This window comes from Prunus persica, chromosome G6 (genome assembly GCF_000346465.2).
Source record: "Prunus persica cultivar Lovell chromosome G6, Prunus_persica_NCBIv2, whole genome shotgun sequence".
Taxonomy (NCBI): domain Eukaryota; kingdom Viridiplantae; phylum Streptophyta; class Magnoliopsida; order Rosales; family Rosaceae; genus Prunus; species Prunus persica.
The window spans coordinates 23,261,910-23,285,341 of NC_034014.1; the positions used below are offsets into that span (position 1 = coordinate 23,261,910).

The window sequence follows — 23,432 nt, forward strand, 5'->3', positions numbered from 1 at the left end:
TGATTGTGGATTGATAAGGGGATTAAATTAATTAATGAGTGATTAAGGAAATGAAGGAAATGGAAGGGATGAAGAGAGATCTCCCCGTATCTGTTTCTGTTACTCGTACGTAGTACCTACTACCTAATTCTCTGTTTCTATCTGTATGGTTGTTGTGGAGGACCGGATGGGTTTTTTCTTTAAATAATTATCAGTTCAATTATTATTTTTTAATTATAAATTATAGTTTAATATTAAAGCTTTGAATGACCTTACATAATATAGTGCCATGCAGCTGGTATTGCTTTCAAAAAAACATTCCACCACTCAGTTCCAACCAAGTTTAACGAAAGGAGAGTGCTTGCCTCTTTCAATACTCTTCTTTCTGTAATCACGATTTGACAAATGTGTAAAAAAATAATTCATTAAAAAAAATAAAAATTTACACATATGTTAAATTATTATTGATAAAAATATAGAAGTTCGTTTTTATATAAGTATTTTTCTTAAACGGAAGGCAATTTTTAACGTGTTTAGAGAAGAAAAAAAATTCATTATTTTCTTTACAAGCAAAATATTAATATCTTACATACAATGCTTAAATTTATGTGTGAGTGAAATACACATAACGTTTGCGAAGTAATTGACATTCCCCTTTTTGTAGAATTTTAAACTTATATTCAGAATAAAAGTAGTTGACATTCTGCTTTTTGTAATGTGAAGCTAAGATAGTTTTTCACTCTATACATATGCGAAGTCAAAAATCTGAATAATTTCACATGTATTAGTAATAGTTTGCACAAAATAGTTGGCATTCCTCTTTTTATAATGTGAAGCTAAGATAATTTTTCATTTCATACGTATGCGAAGTCAAAAATCGAAATAATAACTCTTGTTTTTGGTCCAAGTAAGTACAAAAAACGTCATAACAAATAGATATGTAGTGTAATGAAATTCAATAACGTATACCGTCATTTTTATCGATCAAACCTTTGCTGGATAGAACCTATGTCTCATAAATCATGAATTAGTTTTCAAGTTAGATCATGGAAGAGTCAAGCTCATTGATATCCAATAAAATATTTCCCTCTCTCTTAGATTTAGTCACCAATCATAATGGCACCCGCTTCGTTTTAGTATATTTTTTAGCATGTTTTTTAAATAAATATAAAAAAAATTAAAGAGTATAAAAAATGAAAAACAAGAAGGAAAAAAGGAAAAAGGAAATATCCTAGTTTTATCATAAACCGTCATGGGGGGCATGTGCAACTGTGACTTTATCACGTGTTGGCTCATCGGGTATAGGGAACACACGTGCGGCTTGCATCCTCAGAAGCAACAAGGAAATCTTGCGTTACCGGATTAAGAAATAGAACTCCCCACCCTACTTATAATTATTAGACACATGTTTCTAGGGTGCCTAAAAATAATCCTCAGATTTAAACAAATACCAAGTTTAAATGTGTCGTTAAATAAATGGTACAAATCGTACAATCATCCTCACGTTACCTAGGCACATCTTTCTATATATATAAATACTCTTACTAATTATTTTTTTATTTGTCTTTGCAAGTTATAAACTTATACTGTAATTAACATGGTCGGTCCATTATCGTACAATAATAGTGTGTTTTCCCATCTCAAACCTAAGTACATCTGGATTGAGAATCGGGAAGTTGATTGTTTATCTTTAATGGTGTATGTCTATAAACGAGATGGGGATCTTAAAGGGTCAAAATAATAGTATTTGTGGAAGAAAAAGGAAAATAACAACATAGCTCTCATTTTTCTTTTCCTTTTTTTTGGATAAATATCATTAGGTGTCTCCACACCTGAATGGTGGGATTAATCCCTAGCTTGGAAGTCGGCGTACCCCTGGCCAAAAAGTGCTTCCAACGGATTTCGAATCCTTACCATTGAGGCACTAAGTAACTCGCCAGCTATAGGTTGCAATTTGCCAATCGCACCACACATTGTGATAATGAACATAATATTTGCTTATTGTTCAAATGAAACGAAATGTGGATAATCAAAAGGTTAAATAATTTTTTACTTAAATGATCTTTTGTATTCATAATCCTTGGATGATATCCTAAAAAATGAACAATTTCAATTATTGAATTACATTTCAAGAATAAAATGTTCTAATGTCCATATTTGTAAGCAATATAGGGGCATATTCCAACCTTTCCAAGGAATTTTCGGCCTCTAGTCGTAAGGAAATATCTCTCATAGAACTTGCCTAATTTGATATATCTACTGAACTTATCTCATAAATTTAATACCCTTATTTGTAAAGGACATCTCCTTCACTAAGCACAAATTTGTGTTGTAGTTTAAACTTGATATCATGAAAGAAGTTAGAGCTACAACTTCAAAATTATTGTGTCCACATTAACCTTGTTAAAAGTATGGAACGTTTAAGTCTAGATTTAGTATAGTAGTCGTAGAAATTTTTATGGAGGAAAAAGTTTTGAAAAAGAAAATATATATAACTTCATGCAACTTGTAATTTGCTTTTTTTTTTTAGTATAAACAATAGTCTAAACTAGAGGGAAATAGATTTCTCTCATACACACAACTGATGTCATGAGAATTTAAACTTAAGATGAAATCTCTTATCTCTATCCGTTTGGATGAAGGAATTGCAAATTACATAGAATTCTGAAATGACGGAATTTAGATTTCCGTCATTTCAATTTTTGACAATTGAAGATTGCTGTGTTTGGTATTCCTCGAAGTATAAAATAACATATCGTTTGATGAACTAAATAACTCAAGTTAAACAAACATAGCATATTAGCAAACCAAATCACTCCCCATGTGCCATAAACATCAACAACATACTTTCTTTTTTTTCTTAATTGGGAGTGCTTTCAGTATCTAAAATTGTTTGTCATTTTCTATCAGCCAATCACATCTTTTGAGTTGTTCGTTTTCACTAAGACCTGGTACTGCTTCTAATTCAGCATATACCTCTGCTTGATCAAGGTTCTTAGTGTCAGCATGGATAAACTCTTCAAATGGTAAAGTCATTCTAGCAATCGAATAAGCAATAACATCTTTGACAACCTCTTTCTTCGTCAGAAGAATATCAGAAGAATTTGATGCACGATTTATATTTGTGAATTAATATACTTTCCGACTTAGTGGTAACTCACTACATGACATGAAAAGCTAACACAACAGACTCATAGTTGTAACAATCCAAGAAAACTAGAAAACAAAGCATATAGAAAACATAGAAGACAAAAGCATCACACAAATCAATAAAGCTAGAAAACAAATACAGAGCTGCACCATAAACACATATCAGACACCAATATCCCGGGGCAAAGAGTATTTTGTTAAAACTTCCCAAAATCCAGCTATAGTGCCGCAAAGATCACAAAACCCATTCATAATGTATTCAAAAATTTAGTCAGAAACACCCAATTTTGATAGGCATTCAGAAAGCATGGTAACCCTAAAATAGAAAAACATAAATTGAAGGAGAGAAATGCTTGAAGACTAACCTTCAGATTTGATCCAAAGAGACGTGTAACTCATTCTCCTTACTTCTTTGGCTCGCAACTTTTTTATGATGCCTTTAAGAGACAAGACTCGCAATCTCTGTTTTCCAGGGTTTTATCATAGACTTTTGGAGTTGTTTTTTTATAAGTTTGGCGCTATTTATTTATTTTTAATGAAAAGTTTGGCTCTTTTTTGTTATGTAAGTTTTGGCAGACTGAAAAATATGAATTCCCACACTATGAAAATTGTGAAATGATGCATATTTTGGTGGAAATTAAACTTGGGAATTTAATGTCTCAATTTCTACGATTTTTTTCATGTGTCATTTAATAAATTATGCGCTTAAGTTGCCAAACAAAAGAATTATCAATTGCTTCACTTAAATTCCCGACTTTTTACTAAATTCTAAATTATTTTTCCTCACCCAAATAAAAGATAAAATCAAAATATTTTTTCACCAAACTAAAACCCCGTTGGCCATGTAACGTACAACTTGTTGTACCAAAAGAAAATATAAAATTTGGAAAGCATGAAATCAGTAGCTGCCCGCATAGAACAAAACCTCTCTCTCCTGAATTATTAATCACATCAGCTCTCGGATCACGTGGAAAACGAGCGTTCCAGGCAAAGTAGGCACCGTATGAAAAACGGACAAACATGACAGTTGTTACGAAAACATAGACGACACACACGTTGAGCTTTAACCGGTGCCACGTGTGTACCCGAATTGATTGTTCAAGTCAAGCTCCGACACAGAGACAAGTCCCCCGTCCTAAGCATCGTAGCCCCTGAGCCCAACTTCACCCCCCTTTCTTTCCACCACATCATCAGGTTGTTGAACCCGGCCCCACCACTCCTCCGTCCTTTGTCCCGTGACGTGGCACCAACATAACCCAAACATTTTTATCCAATTCATAAATTACAGAAAATTCGAATTATTTTTCGTCATTTTTTTGAGGTTGCTGTCTGCTTTGGAAGCGTCAGTTAAGATAAGAAGAGAAGGGAGGCCACGTCAAGAGGGGGGTTGCCAGCTATAACGCATTTGTGGGGGGATTTTTTATTTTATTTTTTGGGTGTTTATGGTAACTTTTGGCGGGTTTGTCGAAAAAGACAGCATCTCTTTTTGGTTTCGGGTTTTGGGTCTTTGGGTTTTGGTTGCTTCGGGATTTGTGTCAAGTGGAGATGACTTCATGCCCCTGATTCCCGCTATTCTCCATCGTACCACATCTCTTGTTATGTCGTACATGCATGTCCTTGCTCTCGCAACGACACCGTTTTAGCCATTGCTTGCAAGCATTTCATCAAAATTTATTTCCAAAGGTAAATTCACATAGAAACACATGTATGTAACGGTTAAATTAATTGAATTTTAGAGTTTTAAGACTTTGGTGTTTTTTTAGTATTATTAATTTTATTATTCGGTTTTATAACGTTGAAAAATGATATATAATTGGTGTGTTGATTTTTTTATTTTTTTTACCAAAGGTGTGTTGAATATGTTGGGTGGGATGTGATGTGATGGGTTCTATACTTTATCTGCATAACTGTATAAACTAAAAAGTTGTGTGGTTCAATTTATTTTTGGTTTATAATTTTTTTTTAAGGATTTTTTTTATTAAAAATAGTGATAATATACTAAACTCACCAGATACTACGACAGCACGACTAGAACCGATAACTTTTGATTTATAGTTTATCATTTTGCAAAGATGTGGTGCGATTATAAAGACATTGTTTTTTTCTTTCTTTAAAAAAACAAACAAAAATTTGAAATTGCCATCTCCAAACCAATTGACTAGTAGTCTAGCACAAAAAAAGGGACATCTCTTCAGACTGTTTTAATGGCACTGGTCGCTCCTGGGAGGAGGGGACCCTGAGAGATACATAATTGATGGCTCACCCAATTACTCTATCTTTATCACTTTTGTTGCTTTTGGTGCATTTGCTTGGTTTGTTTGACATAGAAATGTGCATGTATTATAGGTCCTACTTTTTATTACTTTTCTTCTGAATTTATATACATACTTGACAATTGCTTCTAATAATTCTGGTTCATTAATTATCATGGTAGGCCATGGTGAAAAACCCATTGGTCTCATTGTGAAAATTGTTTTTGTTGTTTTTCTACATTCAACTCAACGGCAATCAAAAATTTGAATGGTTTTATATTTAACTAGCAAAAAAATAAAATTAAGGGCTAAAAAATCTATATATATATAGTCCCATTTTATTGAGGAATTCCTCAAATAAAATTATTTGAACGACACCCTTTAGGGTCATCTAAGAATTTTTTTCAACGATCCAAACCCTCTAAAATAAGCCAATACATGAATTATATGAGTTTATTTACCTCAAATTTTGGTTCGGCTAAAAGTATTTTTTGACAACTAAAGCGTTTTTTATACTATTTAGCAGAAGGAAAAAAAAAAACTTAAAGTATTTATGAGTCATAAAAGATTTTTCTGTAGAAGCAACTAACATAAAGCCTATGAGCAGAAATGCTTACTTACAAAAGTGATTTTAAATAGACTCTAACAAAATTGACACATAGATAAGATTTTTACATACCGCGGTTCCAAAGAACAGGTGTAATCCAATATGGGAGATTAATCATGTTGTTTTTCAGCTAATGAGTAACGACTGCTTATCAAAACTATACTTAATTGACGTGTAGATATGACAGGGATGGTCAAACCCATTGAAGCGTAAAGGAAAATATATATAATATATTTATCTGATCATGCAAACAGATGGCAAAATATATAATTGATTGGATCCTGTTCCCGTTGAAAATTACCTCCACTCTCCTTTAATCTTCATCTTCATCTTCTCATTCATAAAGTAGTCACAAACCTTTTTTCAATCAAACGTTGCCCAAACTATTTTATGATATTTTGAGCTTGGCCTAACCATATTCTGAAAATTACCTAACAGTTTCAAATATCTCGAGGAATTATTTTTTTAAGAGCATCTTCGACAGCTTTAAAATGCTAAAATAGGTGAGTCATATCATCGAAACTCTTTCTAACAATCTTGTCAAATTCAATTATCTTTAGGATTGGTAAGTTACTTTGACTTTTCAAATTGCCACATAAGTCAACAAACGTCAATTTGAAGATGCTCTTAACATTGTAGAATGACCCTAGCTTAAAACGATGATTGGACTTGTTTAGAAGCTAATTCTACTATGATTGAGCCTACCTATGATCATCACGCCCATACTTTAAGGTTAAATTTTACAGTTGTATGGCATTATGTATGACATTGAGGGAATAATGATATAATCCATAATTTAATATGAGATTAACAAGTCTTGTGAGTGGGGTTGTCATTAAGTCTCTCTCTTTCTCATACTAAATTACTAGTTGAAGATTACAATAATTATAAAGATAAATAGATGATTATTGAAGCACACCTTGCAAGGCTAAGTTCAAGCTTATGATTGATTAAGCATTTATGCGGATTACTTTTGCTAATATAATCCATCTTCCTTTTTCCTCCTTTATTCCCAACTGAAAACTTGGGGGCCTTCCCTTCCTACTACAAGTCTACAACCAAGCACACATTGATGGAATCTAAGCAACATTTGCTGCCCCTTAATTTATGGCATTGGATTTATCCTTCCTTTTTTTTTAATCAAGTACCGTACCTTCCATAAGGCTGTCTCCAAATAATGTTTTAGATACATCATACATTTAATGGTTGCAGTATTCACACTTTCCTCTTGTAGGGGATGCCATTTTCATAGCATGAGGTTACCGGCGATGCCATTTTCATTTTATCGCATCCTTAATACATGAGTGGCCCGAGGAATACTAAGGACAAACAAACACGTGTATATGTAATTATCAACCGTTGATGCATGTAAATATATGTGATCTGCTATCATACATGAATGACTGGTTAACTCAATTCTTTGCTTTTTTTTTTTTTTTTCTCTCTAATTTAAAAAGCAGTAGAATATCCTAATTAATTTAAAGGGCATTGAGAATATTATAGAAAAAGACAAATATACCTTTAAAAAAAAATGTTAAAGAAGGAGCTACACCAGAATATTAGAGGGCCCTAACCGCCCCGATGATTTGGGTATTTGTCAAACGCATGGAGCCCTCTGTACCCTTGTGTTGGGGCCTTGGGTTAGGTCGGAGGTCACTGTATTTACACGCTCCACGCTCATGGCCGGTTGCCCAAATAAATAATGATAATCCAAAATAATCCAATGTAATTGTGACAGTTAATAACAAATATGGCCTATCCCCAACTCAGAACCAAGCTATCATTTCTAAGTCAATATAGGCAAACAAAATGTTTCACGGCCCAAACCGTTCACATTGCAATTTCTATGTACCTTTATAGACCCTCCAATAATGTCGAGGAAGTTATTACTAGTCTAACATGTTGTGTTATCAATTTGAATCAAGTATAGTTAAGTTGTCAAAAAAGTTATCATTTCAGTCTGACGTATTAACATGTTATATCGCATTATCAATTCGAATCACGTATAGTTAAATTGTCAAAAAAGTTACCATTTTAATCTGACATATTATGTTATTACGTTATTAATCTGAATCGCATATAGCAAAGTTGTTGAAGTCGTTCGCTTTCTTCTTTTGAGTGGTGATGGAAAAAAACTTAGTTGGAAACCAATTAGTGGTAAACACTATTAACAAGTCAAGAAAGCCGCCTAACATCACCAAAACTTGGTAATGATGATTTTTTGAGGTCTGTTATTGGACGGTGGGTTTGGTCTTTGTAGGGTCGTCTGTGATTCTTTGTGTTGTTTGGGAATGTAGGGTCTATGATGTGCTTGCTATCTCTTCAGTTAGGATGGTTCTTTATTTCTTGTTCGTTTGTGGCCGCTGCTGGGCTTTATAATTATTCGACCTTTTTTTTCTTTCTTTTCTCTCTCTGTTTCTGTGTTTCTTGATTACGACTTCTAACTGCTTACTTCCATTTTTTTCCTATTGATTTGAAGCATGGCCACCCTATATTATTCCTGCTTGACTTTCCTTCTTCTTTTTTTTTCTTTTTTTTTTTTCTGTAGGTTTAAAAAGATAATAATAGATCTGAAGGTACATGTAATTATGTTTGATTATTTATTAAAATCAAACAAAAGGTAAAGAGTAAGAAATTTTGATCGCCGCCAACCCCATTGGCCGAAAGCTCCTCATCTATTGGTAGACTACTAGAGCGAGCTCACTCTAAATTGTTTGAATTCAACCTGCAAAATAATGGCTGAAAAGAAAATGCACAATAATTTTGGACTTGACATACCCACTTAAAAAGGAGAAATTATAAAATACTACAGTAGTACGGTTACGTGGTACATCTTGTATACACGTGTTATAATATTAGTGTATATTGATACTATCACGTGACCATATTATCGTAATATTATATTATTTCTCCTTAAAAAGATACATTTTAAAGAACAGTTATTTTCTCAGCATCTACTAATTAAGTTCGTTCAATAAATATTGTTCCAAGATAATTTTTGTCTGCAAAATAATTGCATTATATAATATGCTATAATATGCCCATAATCAGACAAATAGGTGTGAAGTTATTATTAAAGCGATCAAAGAGACCATCCCACAGAGCGTCCTAAAGTACATTTGAATTTAAAATTCAATGAGACCACAAAAACTTTCAATCTACCATCTCATGCCATTTGTGAGTTACGACTTATGAATGGACGAATTTTACTATTCTAGTCTCGTATTAATGCTTGATTTATCTTCAAAGTTAGTCCATTTATAACCTTAAAGAATCGTTTGGTGAGTTGGATTATATAATTGTATTGGATTCATAATCGTAGTCAAATGTTTGGTGACCTAAAAACGACATAGACTGGATTATGTCTAATCATACTAAAGCCAAATGTAGTAGCACATTTCAATTAATCCTACCAAAATGTTGGGATTAAGTCAGATTAAGTATGTCTAATCCTACTAAGCCAGGTCATAGCACATTTCAATTAATCCAACCCCATAATCATGTGTAGTACTACACACGTTATTGGATTAGTGTCCGATATAGTTCAGTGCAATCCAATCCAAACTTAGTCACTACACATGACTTAAGGACCTCGTTTGGTGGATCAATCTAGACATAATTATTCCAATCAAACTAGATTAGAATCGTGGCCTATATTTGGTGCACTAATAAACATTTTGGAATGGACGTAGGTGTCAATAGGACATGACTCAAATCCGAAATTTACGTCAACGAGCTCTATCCAACATAGAAAGCCCAATCCAGTGTTGTCCAGACGGCCCCACCAAACGTGTAGGGTAAGTTGTCTCTAAGTTTGGGCAAAAGTGCAATGGCCTTTTGCACATAAAACTTAGAATTTGTATTTTCAGAAACTCAAACTGGACCTCCTTTGCTACTAGAAAATAAATGTAATTGGGTCAAGACTGAGACATTAAAATTGGGCCTCTTTTTGTTTGTGTCTCTCTTCGGTTCAACTAAGCCCACATTTCGGCTCATCACAAACAAACCAGTGAGCCACTGACACACACAATATGCGCCATATGGCGGTGGCATCACCGCTTTTAACCTCACCACCAACAGTTTCTGCATTTCTCCGACAAACCCGAAGCTACAAAAGGACCTTGATCCGGTCGTCCTCATCAGCATCATCGCCAATGGACCTTCACCACCCAAAACGAGTGGTCGTATGCGGCGGCGGCGTCATCGGCGTATGCACCGCTTACTTCTTAGCCAAAAGCGGCGCCACCGTAACCCTCGTCGAGAAATCCTCCGTGGCTTGCGCTGCCTCCGGAAAAGCCGGCGGCTTCCTCGCCCTCGATTGGTGTGACGGCGGGCCCCTCAGTTCCCTCGCCCGTGCCAGCTTCAACCTCCACCGTTCGCTTGCTCAAGAACTCGACGGCCCCAATTCTTACGGCTACCGATCCCTCACCACTCTCAGCCTCACCGTCACAGAGTCTCAGAGCTCGAAACCCTCCGGAAAGTCCGCTTTGCCGTCTTGGGTTGATGGGCCGGGTCGGAGTCCGAGAACCATCGGGACCACGGAGACCACAGCCCAGGTCCATCCTCAGCTCTTTACCCGGACCTTGATTTCGAAGGCGGCGGAGGATTATGGCGTCGACGTGGTGATTGGGAAATTGGAGCACTTGGGAGTGGACAATGGGCGAGTGAGCTCGGTGGTTTTGGAGGGAGGACGAGTGATTGACTCGGACGCTGTCGTTTTGGCGCTGGGGCCATGGTGTGGGAAATTTGAGCTGTTGTCGTCGTTGTTCAGAGTGTACGGTATAAAGGCTCATAGCATTGTGTTGGAGCCTAAAGAACCTGAGGCTATAACCCCTCATGCGCTTTTCCTGAGTTACTATCCGTCTCAAGGAGGAAAGCCCTTGGACCCAGAAGTGTACCCTCGCCCCACAGGTACCAAAGTTCCAACCTTTGATTGACATTTTACAATGATCAAAATATTTCAATTTATTTGATTCGGAAAAATTAACACATTCTGATCATTTTTTCTTATCTGGGTATCCATATTTCAAATCATTTGATTAACATGTTAAAGTAATCTGAAGAAGTATACATTTTGATCAGTTCTCTCATCTGGGTATCTTAAAACTAGTATGCTTGCAAACTAAAACTGGTTGAAAATTTCAAACAAGACAATGCCTGGCGTTTCATAACAATGCTTCAACTTCAAAAGGGCTAATCTGGCATGATCTATTAGCAAAACCTTTTTCAAGTTTAGTGACTGAATGGTTGATTGGATTTGTGGATTGCAGGTGAGGTGTATGTGTGTGGGATGTCCGCAGAGGCAGAGATACCGGATGATCCAGAGCAAATAGTGGGCAATCCGGAGTCGATAGAGGTGCTGAAAGGGGTGGCAAGCAGTGTGTCAAGCCATTTGAGAGAAGGAGAGGCACAGGTGAAGGCAGAGCAAGCATGTTTCCTGCCCTGTACCGATGATGGTGTCCCTGTGATTGGGGAGGTGCCAGGGGTTAAGGGGTGTTATGTGGCTACTGGGCATAATTGTTGGGGGATTCTGAATGGTCCTGCCACTGGAGCTGCTGTGGCTGAGCTTGTGCTGGATGGGAAAGCTAGCATTGTAGATCTCAGTCGGTTTAGTCCGGCAAGATTTGCTGGGCTTAAGAAGGGTTAAGACATTAATCTGGTGTAGACAGATTTAGAGCACTGAGGAAGTGCAGTGAAGTCATGTTGTATCTGGTGGTAAATTAAATACAGGTTCATTTTCGTTTTTATCTGAAAACTTTGAAAACATCCCCACACTTATATGTTGTATATCTGTCGACAAAAGCAAAATGTTAAAGAACTTTTACTTATATCAGTGTCAACTGATAATATCTTTTTAAACCACTGCGTGTAGTTTTTTTTTTAATTTTCAGTTGAAGGTAAGAAAGAATCTGCATATGGTAGCTATCAGTCAGGAATCAAGCAGCGGCGGTCAAAAGAAATAAGCTGTTGCAGTTGCCTGCAAGCAAAGCAAGAAAGCATGTAGCAGCTGAGTATGGTAGTTGGAAGATAGTTAAGACTGTCAGGAGTTTGTGTAATTAGCTGTAATTGTTTGTTCCCTGCCCTGTGTGAGAAGCAACGCAAAGGAATGCGGTTGTATAAGTCCAAGCCATTGTAAAAATGACTGATATTCATGAAATGGAAGATTACAAATTAGTAGGCATCAGTCTTCTTGCCATCCAGCTGGACCCTTGTCTTTTTATGTTTTATAGGTCTGGAGCTGGACCCTTGTTGCTCTGGAAAATTTGCACACTAATGTAATAAGTTTCGGTTCTGGAACCAGGGCTGTTCTGAGAGAAAAACGTATATGTACCGGAGATGTGTATGTATTCTAACTTTCTTATACTTCACTGGCGGCATCCCGAACAATGAGGGGTGAATCTATGTTGGGAGCTATACATAATACTACACGCAACCAAAATAATAATAATAAAATAACTGATAATATCGATAATGAATTTATAAAGAATTATTTTAATTTTTTAAAGACTTGAAGGGTGCAATTCAAATAGTTTTATTTTGTATTTACATTGCATGTTTTATTAATTTAGTTTTTTTTACTAGCTTCTATTTTATGTATTAGATGTCTTTTGAGGGGTATGACTCATTATGTCCTCCCTACTTTGGTGTATTATTTTTTGTTATCAATAAAAGTCGCGCATGCCATTGAGTTTCTTTGTAAAGTAAATCCAGCCTAGTCCATTTTAAAATATTAGATCTGTCATTGCAAATAATCACACTATTGTTATGTGTTAATTTTTTTATATTACAGTATATGATTGGCTTGAAATAGCATGTAGCATCCCCTATTATATAGCAGTTTTTTGACCTGAAAGTTCTTGTAGCCCTGCCTCATCCTGTTACTGAGAATGCAAAAATAAAGCATTGGCCTTAAGGCCTCGTGTTTGGGTCAGAATTGTAAGCCCATTTTTCTTATTGTTAAGAATCCATGCATACACGTTAAAGAGGCTAGTCCTTGCGCACGTGGAAATATGGAAAGCTTTAAACCCCAAACCAATGAGTCGCTTATTGTTGCCAGAGACACTCTACTGAATGATAATATGTTGCCGGAAAATGTTAGGTTTTCACATATTTTCATATCATATTGTGCATTATTTCTTTAATAGATGTGAGTTCTATCTTTATTAAAGAAGTGATATACAATGTGGTATATAAATGCGATAAGCATAACATTACCCTTGTTTATATTAGTCTCATTTTGAAGTTATACTTCTTCTTAAATGAGAAACGTATGGTATAACTGTTGGAGATGAATGCATTATGCATATCGAGTTGACACTCACTCTCATTTGGCTCCAAAAACCAAAAAACAAAAAAAGTTTACACTCTTTCCGTATCCATGCTAATCTTGCATGTGAAGAGGTCGACCGATAGGAGGAGAAAGACAAACATGTAGCTGCAACCCTATTATGTACCATGGAAACAAATCAAATTTACGGCCACGTGCAAAGAAGAGTCTGATATCATGTTAGACAATTATCAATCTTAAAAAAACCAGACAATATACATCAAACTTACAAGACCAAGAGAGGGATTGTTCATTGTTCCAACTTCCTACTATAAAGAGTCCTCCTCACTAACAGCTAAAGTTGTGTCATTCCATGCCACTAGACACCAAATTTGGTGAGCAAATGTGTAAGTGATACACATGAGCTGGGCGTCCTTTGTGTTTTGAGAGTTAATAATTTGAGGGAACCCACATGGCAAAGGATTTAATAAAAAGCAGTAAAGAAAGAAGCCGTTGTTTAACAGCTTAGCTTAATAACACTGCCTCAATTTAATACTTTATAGTACAATCTCTCTGACTCCAAAACATATATATTGCTTAGGAATAATATATCTATATATATGTTTTTATGATCTATTCTACTGAAACGAGCGATAATATATTAAATTCACATACATTATACGAATACTATGACTCAAATTTAAAAGTTTGTCTAAAAAAGCAATTACTATAAGTAGTGGGAATAATAGAATTTTAGTTATATAAAAAAACTAATGCTAGCTCACATCATATTATTATCAATTTATCATCATGACTTTATTCCCTACGGATAGGAATTTTGTTCCCCAATAATAAAATAAAATAATAAAAATATTATTATTATTATTATTATTAGGTGCATCAATTGTGATGAAGATTTTTGCCAATAAATCTGTGCCAAATGTTTGCTGATTCCCAATGTGTGGACACAAGTTAAGACAAAAATGATAGGAGATAGAACAAGCAAAAACCATGTTGTTGCTCACAAGTTACATTAGAAAATTTTAAACCCAATTTGTATTTAATTAGCGTACTAATTGATGGGTTGAGTTGTTAACTCTCTAGCTTTGTGCTCACGGGGTCGACTTCATTTACCGAAGCTTGACCAACTAATTTCATATTAATTCAATTCAATGTGTTCATTCTCTTCTGATTCTGGTCTCATTTACAAATTACATATACTTAAATTAAATTAAATGACGTAAATAGCAAGTGATATAGCACGTGCTCTTACAGCTTAGATTAGCTTTTCAATGGGATCCAAGTGGGTTATTAATTATATTTGGAGCTATGTATGTGCTTAGGGTTTAATGCTGCGCTAAGCATCATTTTTAATAGGATAAAGTGATGTTTGGTCAAATTTACTTAAGTAGTGAGTAACAGTCATCCCAGACATAATATCAAAGTTTTTTGAGGATTTACACAAGAGGTCTAGCCCATTTTTTAGTTTTTACAAATTACTTATTAAGAGGGATTGTCGGCAGCGAGACTCGAATCTAGACATGTATAGCGCGAAGAGAACAATACTTACCAATTGAACCAACCCTTATTGGCCTATTCACTTTGAAGTAATAATAATAAGTAGGTGATATTGCCTTGTTGGGAAGAGTAAGCATATTTTATCTACCCATTTGCCTCTTCATTTGTATTATAAAAATACTGATATGACAAGGCAAATGAAGTTTGCCTATCCTTTTGGCTCTTCCCTAAGAGATGCTTATTAAGCAAAGAAGCCACAGGGACAAAGCCAAAACCCACTGCTGAGTGCCCTACCAATCACTTAAGAATCCCAGCGCCATACTTATGGTTTATGGCCCAAAGGTGCCCATGTTTTCTATAAAGTCTAGGATATTTATAATTGTTTTCTCTCTCTCTCTCTCTCTCTCTCTCTCTCTCTCGAACTGTGTATGTGATTTATCTGTCCCTCAATCAGTTGCACAGTACATTAAAAAAATTTAACTGTTTTTTTTTCTTTTTCACCAAACTTGGTAAAGTAAATTTTTGACTCTTTTGATGATTTGCATATCATTTTTTTGGTGACATGACATATAGAGAGGTCTAATGCAAAGGACTGCTATAATTCTTTCTCTATTGGAAGGGGCTAAGTGAAACATAATTAACCTCTTTATTCCCCCAAAGTTTGACCAATTAAACAAATTTATAGCTGACGTGGGGGAATTGACATTTTAGAACCCCATGCAATGCAAATATATAAAATTACCCTCATCATCACCTATAATTTGGAAAATGTGGTTCATAGGATACTTCTTTCTTAATCTTCTTGTTTAAGACTTTTGGAACAAATATTCTATTAATTTATCGAAAATGGGTTTTCCTCGCCTGGTTGTTGTGCTCGATGATCAAGAACTCAACCACCTAGAAATAATTCAGACTTTTTTCCTTTTTTTACAATATAATACAAGCGATAAGTTACTTTTAACTTAGTCTGATTTACAGAGAGGAAAATCCAAACTTGAGTGCACGGTGCGTGTTCACTGCCCTCACCAACCAATTTAATCCACATAATATTTTTTGTTTTTTGTTTTGGGTAAAGTAGAAAATGAAAACCTTAAGAGATGTCACAATCGCGTGACATGCAGAGAAGTAGAAGTGAGGAACACGATCCGTTCATTGGGGGGAAGAAACTGAAGTAGAATGCTTGCTTCGTTCACTTCAAGTAAGTTCAGCTATGGTCTTGTCTTATCTTCATAGATGGACAGTCCAAGGTGTCACTTACTTTTTACCTTAAAGGTGAGAAATTAATTGCTTTCATATTAGAGGTGAGAAATTAATTACTTATATATATATGATGGGTAATGTTTGCCCCGACCCGACTTCAAGATGGCAAAAACTATGAAAAATCATGTCAATACTTTGAAAGAGGTCTTATTCTCAAACCCTTTTTCGTATAAATAGACCCCTCCATATGCCAAAGCATGAAATGATTGAATTGGCTCAACAACAACAATGTGATAATTACTCTTGTGAGTCAGATAAAGAGGAGGATGCTAATTATAATTAGGAATTTAGGGACAAATTAACATCTCTTTATATTTTTTTTCCCTTAAGTTGAAAGATATTTTGCAAATTTTAAGTTGTTATTGCATTTACAAATTCATACTTGAGTGGTCACAAGCTCTTATTTGTGTTTTTATAAGAGGTCATCATGAGTTCTATTAATACATTTAACGGTTTTGAGTCATGACATGTCATAAAGCAACAACTTATATACTGTTAAACTTAAAACAATGAACGAGTCTCATTCTGATTACATAAAATAGACTTGAAAGAACGAATCTTGCTTGAGAAAGAGAGATATAATCAACACTATGGTTAATAAATGCAGTGCACGTGGCAATATTACTCTTGAAACATAGCGTCTACATGTGACACATGATAGTGTCCCAATTTCTCTCTTCTTCTTTTTTCGTTTGTTATTATGCTCCAATTACTTTTTATTTAGAAAGTGAGTAAATAATGTATAAGAGAAAGAAAAATTTCCTAAACTCGATGGAATAAATTATTGTATTGTACTATAACATGACCATGTGTATGTATTGTACTATAACATGATCATGTGTATAACTAGAACTCAATCAACTAGGACATACATACATGCGATCACCATTGGAAGGTCTTTGAAATCTATTTTGCTTAGTTATTGAAGTAGCAATATTTGACATATATAATAGAGATGTTTTTCCAAAAGGCTCGAGAAGATTCTTAACCCTAGTGAGTTTTAGCATTCGTTGTCTTGCCATTGTATTAGCTTTGGTTGATCCAGATTGACCTTTTGAAAAGTTATTTCTTTTGGTCATCTTCCAAAAACAACCATGGCCCTACCTCCACCTTCAACAGTCCAAAATCTCTCTCCTCTCTCACTCTCTATCTGTTTTTTAACATAAAGAAAGGAAAAAAAGATAAATGCTCTGGAGCTTTTCAAGCCCATTTTATTCTTTAGAAAACATGGATCTTAAAGTTTAGGAGTAAAAGCAGCTTTTCTTGACAGTAGATAGGAAAATTATACCCTAATCTAAACACAAGCACTAGACTTTTCAACCTTGGATTAATTAATATTATACGGATCACCTACTCTTTTGTTATTGGTTAATTTTTTCTGTAAAGAGCCAAAGTGGTCAGTAAATGAAGCTGTCCTCGCATAATTAAAGAAAGTTGGAAAGGAGAAAAAGAATAGATGGCGATGGATGATCATGAGATAAAGCATGCATCCCCATGGTCTTAAAGCTTTTAGCTTTTAGCTTTTAGATCAATTCTTGACTCAAGGAGCTGCATGCACTGGTGCAGTGGAGGACCAAAACCAGAGAGCTAAGCAAGACTGGGTGACAATAGAAATTTAATGTAAAATGTGCATCTTGCTTTGGCATTTCTTAAAAGTTCCAAAAAAGAGATATGGTGGTCCGGCTAGAGAGCCTGTCCGCCATAAAAATTTGGACAAAGGGGAGCTACCAGAAATGATAGCAGATTGATCTTTTCCACTGTGATCAATTGCTGATTTCAAAGCTTTGGTCCCCAAACGCCTTGATGGGTATTTTGCTTTGATCAATAATATCACTTGATAACCTAAAAATAATTGTAGCTTGTGAATAAATGTGGGTCGTTTGATTTATTATTACCTTTGATAATGTTCTTCTTGCATCTTGATAGTCGGTACCTGCATCCAAAATTGAACAGTAGGCATCTTAGATGATACCAAAAACTGAACACAGAGGATCCTGCCATTCAAAGTTGAACAGTAGGGCACTAGAGATGACACCAAAACTTCTCAAATCCAATAATGATATTCTGGACTTGTGATGGGATGACATTATTATCACTACACTGAATATTGAAAAAATTATTGATCAGTACGAGCTAACGTAACATGCCGACGAATTTTCATGGAGAACAATTGTCTATGGTGAATTCCGTACGTTATATTTTAGAGTCCGGCTCAATGTATCGGGCTAACACAAGAATCTCTACGTTAAAGATAGAAATGGGATTGAGATGTTACACATTTATGTAGCATATGCCGTCTGGCTTGCAGGAGATTTAGGCCATTAGCCTATTTTACTCGAGCGTTAAACTGGTAGTGGCAGTAATATAATAATGGGAAACTCAGATTAAAATAAAATAAAGCAGATGGTTTTCGTAAAGTCAATCTAAATGATCAGAAAGAGTTTCTGAAACTCCCTAACCCCACCTACATGTCATGTAGCAAAGATGCTATTCGCGTCCTACTTTTTTTTTTTTTTTTTTCTTTCTTTCTTGTTTCTTAAATGTGAGCAAAGGCAGAGAGAGAGAGAGAGAGAGAGAGAGAGAGAGAAGCGAACGACGGTGAGTGCATTTAATCATTTCAGAAAGCCTTAATTTTTATATCTGCTGCTGCTGCAGATCAGCTGTGTGAGCATATTGGTGCCAAGGTTTGGTCCTGTGAGCTGTTTATCCCAACACAACTTTTCCCATCATATTTTCCTTTTAACAAATCCCACATCACATGGCCTCAGTTTTTTCTCCCAAACCATCATAATCATAAATCTCACTTGTCTTTCTCTCTCTACCTGTTTGTGTTTGTCAATATAGAGAGAAGGAGAGAGAGAAACAGAGATGTGGGATCACTGTGCAGAAAAATTATGAGCACCAAAAGATACTGCGCCACTCTCCATTTGTGGACATGTCTTCTTCTTCTTCTTTCAGTGCAATCTTTTGGGCTTGACACAGATGGCCTTCTTCTACTTTCCTTCAAATTCTCCATTCTTCATGACCCTCAACGTGTTCTTGAGACCTGGAATTCGCACGACGACACGCCATGTTCATGGAGAGGTGTCGTTTGCAGAGGCGTGTCGTCTGATACGTACCAAAGAGTCATAGGCTTGGCTCTGCCCAACTCTCAGCTTCTGGGTTCAATCCCATCCAATCTTGGCATGATCCAGCACCTTCAAAGTCTCAATCTTTCCAACAATTCTCTCAATGGGTCTCTGCCAACCTCCATATTCAACGCCACGGAGCTTCGAGTTCTTGATTTGTCGTACAATCTCATCTCCGGTGAGCTGCCAGACACCATATCACAGCTCACCAACCTCCAGCTCCTCAACCTCTCCGACAATGCCTTGGCGGGAAACTTACCCACCAATCTCACTTCTCTCCGCAGCCTAACGATCGTTTCTTTGAAGAACAATTACTTCTCTGGTGGTCTTCCAAGCGGGTTCCAGTCCGTACAGGTTTTAGATCTGTCTTCCAATCTGATCAACGGCTCTCTGCCTTCTGATTTCGGCGGCAACAGTCTGAGTTACTTTAACGTCTCCCACAACGGACTTTCCGGGAAAATCCCACCGCTGTTTTCCGAGATAATTCCAGGTAACGCCAAAACCGACCTCTCATTCAACAATTTCAGTGGCGAAGTTCCGGAATCTCAGGTTTTCATGAACCAAGAAACAGAGTCTTTTCTTGGAAACCCTTATCTGTGTGGCCAGCCAACCAAGAACCCATGTCCTATTCCATCTTCACCCTCTTCTTCACCCAATGTTTCTTCACCAAATTCTCCTCCAGCATTTGCTGCAATTCCCAGGACTTTGAATTCATCGAACCCAGAAGCCATTTCACCAAGATCAGAGAAGGGGCGTTCACGAGAGAGCCAAAGCGGGCTTAGACCAGCAGCCATTGTAGGGATCATAGCTGGTGATATAGCAGGGATTGCACTTCTTGCTTTGATTTTCTTGTACATATACAGATTGAAGAAAAAGAAGAAGAGCAACAAGGCTGAGATCACCACAACGCTCAAGAAAGAAGCTAATTCCAATTCTACACCACCAGTCAATGATTGGTCTTCTTCCTCATCAGAATCAAAAGGGTTCACAAGATGGTCTTGTTTGAGAAAGAGAACCGAAGAAGAAGAGAGCTCAGATACCACCGCCTCCGACACTGAAGATCATCAAACGGACCAAAATGCTCAAAAGGGTCAAGAAATCAAACGCCAACAAGAGCAGGAACAGAGCAAAGGCGGGACCTTGGTGACTGTTGACGGTGAAAAGGCGCTTGAGCTCGAGACACTACTCAAAGCTTCAGCTTACATCCTTGGAGCCACTGGTTCAAGCATAATGTACAAGGCGGTTCTTGAAGATGGCAGTTCCCTAGCGGTTCGCAGAATCGGCGAGCACAGTGTGGACCGGTTCAAGGATTTTGAGAACCAAGTGAAGCTGGTGGCCAAGTTAGTCCACCCAAATCTGGTTCGAATTCGTGGGTTCTATTGGGGGGTGGAAGAGAAGCTCATCATCTATGACTTCGTCCCAAATGGCAGCCTCGCAAACGCCCGTTACAGTGAGTTCTCTGTCTCTGTCTCTCTCTATGTTGCTCTCTGTGTGTGTGTGTGTATGCGCATGTTAGTGGAACAGTATTGGTCTTTACTAAAGTGCGCCAGGGGAGACCATGACGGTGGAGTGGGTGCACCTAAAGCTTTGTTTTTTAATGCAAGAGAAGTCAACCATCAGCGGTGGAGTTTTGCCATTTCTTACCCCATAGGTCTTCTGATAGCGATGACCAAATCAATAATTTAGAACACATAATGTGCCAAATGTTTTTGTGCTTGGGTCGCTTTCTGTAGGTTTGTCTCTGTTTTTGCTTTGTCCAATATGTGACAGTGAGTGAGTGAGTGTGTGTGACTGAGATTTTCAACTTGCGCCATGATTGAAAAGTCTGATGCTCATTACTTACCAGAATTAGAATTTTGAGACTCATTTTAGGATGTGAAATTTTCAGGGAAAGTGGGCTCCTCGCCTTGTCATCTACCATGGGAAGCTAGGCTCAGGATAGCGAAAGGCGTAGCCCGTGGGCTTGCGTACCTCCATGAGAAGAAGCACGTCCACGGAAACCTCAAGCCCACCAACATTCTCTTGGACAATGACATGGAGCCCAAAATTGGCGATTTTGGACTCGAGAGACTTTTGTCGGGCGACACTAGCTACAAAATTGGAAGCTCAATCCGAAATTTCGGAAGCAAGAGATCGACCACCTCGCGAGATAGCTTTCAAGATTTTGGGCTTGGGCCTAGTCCGGGCCCAAGTCCGAGCCCTAGTTCCATGGGCGCATCGCCTTACCATGCACCGGAGTCGCTTCGGAGCCTAAAGCCCAACCCAAAGTGGGATGCGTACTCATTTGGGGTGATATTGCTTGAGCTACTAACAGGGAAAGTTGTGATTGTGGATGAGACAGGGCAGGGCCTTGGGCTTGCAGTTGATGACACAAGCAGGGCTTTCAGGATGGCAGATATGGCAATTAGGGCTGAGTTGGAGGGCAAAGAGGAGGCCTTGTTGGCCTGCTTCAAGTTAGGGTATAATTGTGCCTCACCTGTCCCACAAAAGAGACCAGCAATGAAAGAAGCCCTGCAAGTCCTTGAGAAATTCCCATCTTCATCATCATCATCATATTATTATGGCCACTAATGACATGTTTTTTACCCTTTTAATTTGTAGAGAGAGATGTATCTATGTATGATTGACGGATAGTCTTTGTAGTTGGTTCATCCTTCCCAATTTTTTTCTTTTTTCAGTATGAATCCATCTGTTTTTTTTTCTTTGGAGATTGGTCCTTGTATCTGGTTCAGATGTTGATTGGCTAATAATAATGTTCCATAGTCAACAGAGACTGCACATTAAGTTTGTTGGGTCAATTGATTAGGTATGTTGATGTTGATGAAATACTTCCTTAATTGATGGTGGCTTGCGTATGAGCTATCAACAACAACCACATTACACATATCTATGTCTTCGTGCTTCATTTTCATTGATGGTTGATTTTATCTCATAACAACGAAGAATGATTAGGACTCGTGTGGTTAAAGATTTAGGGTCTGTTTGGTATTCAACTTGAATTCAACCTTTTAAACTTAAAAACAGAATTTGAGTCCAAAACAAAGAAAATCTGTTTGGTAGCCCTATTTTTAAAAACTCAAACTCAAGAACAACTAAAAAACACCCAAATTATTAAAAACAAAAAATATATGTTTTTTCAATTTTTTTTTACAACCCACAAATTCTCAAATGTTTAAGATTTGAAAACAATTTTCAAATTACGTACCAAACAAGTTTTTGAATCTTACAAATAGATTTAAGAACTCCTTATTTTTAAGAAAAATTAAAGTTTTTGAGTTCCCTATTTAAATAGAATACCAAACACAATGGGTATAAAATTACGTTATCATGTTTGGTAAGCATGATGAAATTTCAGTGCACTTTTTTGGCACCCATGTTCTAAATTTTAAATACCATTCTAATAGTAATAATTTGATTAAAAAAAAAGTAAGGTTATTGTAAAAAAAAAATAATATGAATGGGAAAAAATGGTATCTCATTATGCATTTTTCCCAACGTTCCTAAAAAAGGCAATTAAAATATTGGCTTAAATGTTAAAATGGTCCCTGTGTTTTATCTCATAGGCCAATTTAGTCCCCGTGTTATCAATTTGGCTAATTTGGTCCTTGTGTTTGTATATGTTAGTCAATGTGGTCAATTCCTTTAAAAATATAAAATTAATTTTTAAAAAAATGTAATTGATGATAAAATTTTTAATTCAAACTGAAAATGGAATATATTTCTTTTAAATTTCACCTTCCCCAATTCACGCACACACCTCAACCATCTCCTAAACCCAGCCACCATCACCACCACCACTCCAACCCCAAAACCATAGCCACCCTCACCACCATTCCAACCCCACCTAAACTACAACAACTCTCTCTCTCTCTCTCTCTCTCTCTCTCTCTCTCTCTCTGACAAATCATGAAGATCATCATAGCCAGTCACCGTAAGCTTGACGGCTCTACCACCAATTGATCATCCTGGCTGTAGCAAAAGTCGATGACATCCAGACCCATGGATCGGAGAGGAGAGAGAGATGAAGGGTAGAGTATGAGAAAATCTTAAACAGAAGATAGAAGAAAATTTGCAGCAAGAAAAGAGTAAGCATCAATTCTACTAAGAACCCTTTTTTTTTTTTTCCTACGAGAATCGAGACCATTGGAGGTTGAGGTTGTGTGAGTTTTAATCATTTTAGCATTATTATTATTTGAGTTTAAATCTTTACAATTAATTACAAAATTTTAAATTAATTTTAAATGTTCTTTTTTAAGGTTTTAACATAATTT

At 36.5% G+C, this 23,432-nt stretch overlaps 2 protein-coding genes across 2 annotated transcripts; both read left to right on the forward strand.

The window, feature by feature from the left end:
• LOC18772489 (putative oxidoreductase TDA3) lies at positions 9,982-12,172 on the forward strand. Its single transcript, XM_007205196.2, has 2 exons — positions 9,982-10,899; positions 11,259-12,172. Exons 1-2 carry the CDS (start codon positions 10,020-10,022, stop codon positions 11,633-11,635), a joined length of 1,257 nt encoding a protein of 418 aa, XP_007205258.1. The 5' UTR covers positions 9,982-10,019; the 3' UTR covers positions 11,636-12,172.
• On the forward strand, positions 18,556-21,945 carry LOC18772252 (probable LRR receptor-like serine/threonine-protein kinase At4g37250). The gene is made up of 2 exons (XM_020566620.1): positions 18,556-20,611; positions 21,050-21,945. Exons 1-2 carry the CDS (start codon positions 18,928-18,930, stop codon positions 21,730-21,732), a joined length of 2,367 nt encoding a protein of 788 aa, XP_020422209.1. The 5' UTR covers positions 18,556-18,927; the 3' UTR covers positions 21,733-21,945.

Excerpts from the sequence above, each read along its gene's own strand:
- LOC18772489 (XM_007205196.2), top strand. The coding sequence starts at position 10,020 with ATGCGCCATATGGCGGTGGCATCACCGCTTTTAACCTCACCACCAACA. Across the intron at positions 10,900-11,258 it reads AGTGTACCCTCGCCCCACAG|GTGAGGTGTATGTGTGTGGG; the intron begins GTACCAAAGTTC and ends TGTGGATTGCAG.
- LOC18772252 (XM_020566620.1), top strand. The coding sequence starts at position 18,928 with ATGAGCACCAAAAGATACTGCGCCACTCTCCATTTGTGGACATGTCTT. Across the intron at positions 20,612-21,049 it reads CCTCGCAAACGCCCGTTACA|GGAAAGTGGGCTCCTCGCCT; the intron begins GTGAGTTCTCTG and ends TGAAATTTTCAG.